The 4,904-nt window shown below is 33.5% G+C and overlaps 1 protein-coding gene across 1 annotated transcript in view; it reads right to left on the bottom strand.

Annotated features, from left to right (window-relative positions):
* Cfap47 (cilia and flagella associated protein 47) overlaps positions 1 to 4,904 on the bottom strand; it is a 529,200-nt gene that overhangs the window by 446,468 nt on the left and 77,828 nt on the right. The window contains exons 19-20 of the mRNA XM_023707817.1: positions 3,584 to 3,661; positions 905 to 1,049 (exon numbers count right to left, since the gene is read on the bottom strand). Coding sequence (XP_023563585.1) covers positions 905 to 1,049; positions 3,584 to 3,661 — 223 coding nt within the window. The remainder of the gene's footprint in view (positions 1 to 904; positions 1,050 to 3,583; positions 3,662 to 4,904) is intronic.

Below are 4,904 nucleotides of genomic sequence, written 5' to 3'. Positions count from 1 at the left end.
AAATAGGATCTCAAGTCCGCATCTTGTACAGCAATTAACCACTAAGAAGAATATATGCAGTATATTATTTGTTGAAACTGTACTTCCGATTTGATTTGAAACTGTCTCATTGCTATCTGTTTATCAATAAAATTTTGAAAAAAAAAAGAAACAGCAAGTTTCTTAAAGGGGAGGCCTGAGTTAGTGGGAAGGCAGAAGGAAAGAAAGAAAGGCTCTTGGAGAATTGCCAAAAGTTAGTCACCATAAAATAAAACACATGGCGCTATAGGGACAGCTAGGAGAAAGTGCTACTGAAAAAAATATTTCAATAGCTAAAATTTAATTAAAAAGTGAATGAAATTTCTCCATGTATTTCTCACTACACACTATAATCTTTCCTGAACAATTCCACAGACCCCTAAAACACCATGCCTTTCTAATCCTACCCTTACTTGCATTCTGTTAATTAAAATTTCAATCCCAGCCCCCCCACCTTTTAGAGTCAAAACCTAGAAGTCACTGGTAATTGTTTTTCTTTTCTAAATCTCAGAGCCAGAGTCACCAATTCACACATATTTAAATTTACAGTATATGCATACCTTTGTACTCTCTTCTACTCCCAGTAATACTGTCTGAGCTGCCTGATTCAAGCTCTCATCTTGGACTATTTACTATATAAATTTCTATAAGTTCACTCTCATGCAGATAGTAATATGTCCTGCATTACCAAAGTGTGCTAACATTCAAATTGATATACTTCTAGAAATAAAACCATGATGATTTATAGAGTATTAGAAAATCAAACATTGGGTCATTGAAAATACTTAAAAACAAGTGTCCTTCATTTTCATTTTTAACAATCATTCCTTAAAGCAATGTAAAACTCCTCTTCTTTAAAATAATATAAAATAGCATAAAAATGTACCTGATTTAACCTTGAAAATCATCGAAAACTCGGAAAAGTCATTAAGGTAAAACTCCACTGTGGCACGCGCTGCACCTCTGTTTTTTATCATGAATGGAATAATCTGGGTAGAGTCAATAAAGGTGCCACTGAAATTAAATACACTCTAAAATTTTAAAAGAAAAAATAATTACGAATTATGGTTTATTTAACTATACCTATGCAAATATGTACTTCATATTTATCAACTGCAAAGCAGAACCCTGTGTCATAATTTTCATTCTCTCCCTCATCTTCTACATGCAGTCTGTATTACATGTCATTAATTTTGTCCCTGATTCACCTCTTACAGTTGTTTTAACTGTATAAAATTAGTAAAATATCAATTTTCATTTAGTTTCTAGTTTTTTATTTTCCTAAACCTTCTCTTCAATGAAGCCACTGTTAAACTAATGGAGAGTCTGACCACTTTATTCTGTCCTAAAATTTGATGGTTTATCTTCATCTACAGGACTATGCCCAAGATCATTAGCAAGGCTGGTAAAACTCCTCATGATTTTGCATGCTTCATATTCCAGCTTCAATTAGCTCCACTCTCATACTAACTCTTAATGTTTCATCAAGCTGCATGACTTGGCATCTAGCCAACACCCCATACTTCACTCTTCTGGGTCTTAGTCATGGACTTTCTTTGGTCAGGAAGCCTACTTGCTTACTAGCAACTTCCTGATGAATTTTTATGTATCCATCACAGACCAGCTGAATAAACCACAACTAATCATCCAGTTCTTAGGACTATCTCTGTTCCTTGTATTTAGTTACATTGCGCCACTATATAGTCTGCTTACAAATACAAATTTCTTATTCAAGATTCCAATTCATTTTTTTTCACTTTTAGTACCTATTTAACACTTATCTAATGAAAAGAATAGTTACTAGATATATCTGAGCTCTAGTTCATATATTAAGTATGTGGTATGAAATTGTTCAGGTTTTATTTTTTAATAGATTTAGAAACTTTACAGTTTCATAACCAAAGAATTATATAGAACTTTGAAATGAGATTTATAGCACTTTTGGATGAAAATGCTACATTAGGTTCCGTCAGCTACTATTTGTTTCATTTAAAACATCAACTCAAGGGCCTGCCAAGTAGCTCGCAGATTAAAGTGCCTGCAAGCAGACGCAGGAGGTGGGGGGTCAATCCCTGGGCCTGCAGTACCAGGCCTGCCCCCAGGGTGCGCTGAGATGGCAAGTGAGATTGGGCATGGTGGCGCGCACTACAGCTTTCAACAAGCTAACTTATTAACTGTCAGTCTATCTGGACTTGAAATATTCATTACTAGCTAACAGGTAACTTAGAAAATTATACATTTAAGGTAGACCTTTAGAAGGTTTATGATGCTATTGCAGCATGCATTTGTCCTGAGGTTCTACCTGAGGTAGCCAGCCAAACTGTTAAGTCCTAAATTCTGCTCATATAATCCATCCCTGACATGGCACTAGGTGTTGAAGCAGAAGAGTAAGACAAAAAGACTGAAAGGTAATCCCAAAGTCATATGGAAATTGTTATGATAGAAATATTCCAAAACTAATGTCCATAAAATCTACATCATAATAGGGAGCATGCAATTTTGCTTTGAAGAATCAGAAAGATATTCTTTGCATAGATAACACTAATTCTTATTGCTGAAAGTCTGGCTGTGAAAAATTACAATGTATTTGTGCATGTGTGTGTGTCTGTATGTATGTGTGTGCATGCATGCATGTATGTGTGTGTATTCTCTCAATTTTAGAGCAAAATTTTATGTGTTTTCAGATAATAATTCACAAACGAATTATGATATTTCAAAAAAAGGAAATCAAGACCACAACGAGCCATTATTTTAAACATGATTGACAAAAATTTACACCTGACAATGCAATTTATAAAGAAATGGAGTGTGGAGCAAAATAAACTCAAAGAACAATGTTATAATTTATCTTATAAAGTTAAACATCCACATAGCTGGTATCTCAGGAATTCTATAAAGGCTCTTGAATACAGTCACAGCTGCATTTTTTTTTTTTTATTTAGTTTTTTTTTTTTTTTTTTTTTTTTGCAGAACCAGGGATTGAACTTAGGCCCTTGTGCTTGCCAGGGAAGCGCTTATTCCACTGAGCCATCTCCTCGGCCCCCGCATTTTTAAACTTAACAAAAAACAGAACTGTCTAAGTGGGTGGACAATGAATTGAGCACATAAATTATAGCATGTTTACACAAAAATTATTATACAGTGGTGACTATAAATGACATAGTTCCATACAACCTGGTAGAAAACAAGAACCATGCTATTAAATAGTAACACATCAAGGGCTACACACAGTATATCTTTATTGTAAAGCTCAGAAAGGAGTAATGTTAAGGGACTTACACATACAGTATGTGTGTCTTTCACAAGTGATTATCTCTATGATGGATAGGAGTGTTATGAAGCATACAGATTATTTGAATGGTATTTTCAGTGTTCTGATATCTATGTTCAGTAGTGAATTTGTAAAGAATCCATTCTTTAGACTGTTGCGTCTCTTTTTCACAATTAATATTTATATTTCATATTACTAAATAGATTTAAAATATGAATGGGCTAACTTATGATATATATGAAGCAAAGTGCAGTACACTCATAAATTGACTACACATACAGGTAACGTACTCACCGGTGTGATTTCAACATCAGCCATCTCACTAAATCCACCAATCCTTAGGTCTAAAATATTTCCACAGTGAATAGCAACCTTATTTAGAAAATATACAAAAGTTTCTTGTCACCACATAAAAATATAATCATACACTGCTAAAATTTATATAGCAGTTCATAATTTAAATAATAGCATCATAAAAATTTATTATGGCAGGTGTCTCATTATTTCTTATGCTGTAGAATTGATAATTTTACAAACAGTGAGTATCCAATCAAAACCACAAGTGAGAAGGCACCTAAGAAATTATGACTAATTCACTCTTCCTTAGAATCAGTGACACTACTCATGTCTAAAAAATTCACAAAATAGAACTTTCCGGAATCATCTCAGAAATCAATATGCCAACTTGAGAGTCTTATTAAAATTGCCAGATTCAGGGCCAGCAAGATCGTTCAGTGGACTAAGTGCTTGCTTAGGCAAGCACAGGGACCAGGGTTTGATCCCTTTCATTGAATGTCATGCCAGCCCTGCCCGCATGGCCCACTGAGTCGGCCAATGATTGAGTGTGGGAGTGCAAGTCTGTAATCCCAGCACTGTGGAGTCTGAAAACAGGAGAATCACTACTCGTCTTAGCTGTGTGGTGAGACCCTGTACCAAATACATTAGAAAAAATTGCCATGTTCCTAATATATTCATCTCATATTTTATTTAAAAGTATATAGTACACAAAATATTTGATTAAAACAATAAAAATAATAATTTAAAGATTCGTAAGAAATTACATATTGATATGCTTTTCATCAACTCCATATAAATCTCACAATCCATGGGTTAATTTTATTCATTATCTCATCATTATTTACTTCTTGAAGATTTCTACCTTTCTTATTATGTACCACCCTAGCCTGTTGCATCATTGCTACTCTCACCCCCAGAGACTTAAAACATCCCTGGAGACTATGGCCAATCATAAATACATAACATTTGAATGCATGTATTCATTTATCTAGCTGATAGTCCCTGCTTATCGCTTCTTTCTCACTCTTTTGCAAAGAGTTCCAGAATGTCACATGTTATAGACATTGATAAGCTTTGATATGATTTTTCCTTATCTTTTTTCATTTTTGTCTTTTCTCTCCTGTTTCTTATATATTTTTCCTGTTTTCTATCTTTTTATAAATTTGCATGCATATATCTGGTAATCTAAACAACTAATTTGAAAACAACACTATGCAATACAACAGACACTGTTGAATTTATATTATTTTCTTAGTAAAAATCTTTATCATTTCTAATGATTAATTTATTATAATCATTTTGTATTTTCTTTAAAAAT

The sequence above is a fragment of the Octodon degus genome, unplaced genomic scaffold, assembly GCF_000260255.1.
Source record: "Octodon degus isolate 3935 unplaced genomic scaffold, OctDeg1.0 scaffold00313, whole genome shotgun sequence".
Lineage (NCBI taxonomy): Eukaryota > Metazoa > Chordata > Mammalia > Rodentia > Octodontidae > Octodon > Octodon degus.
This window is presented reverse-complemented; position numbering and strand designations above follow the sequence as displayed.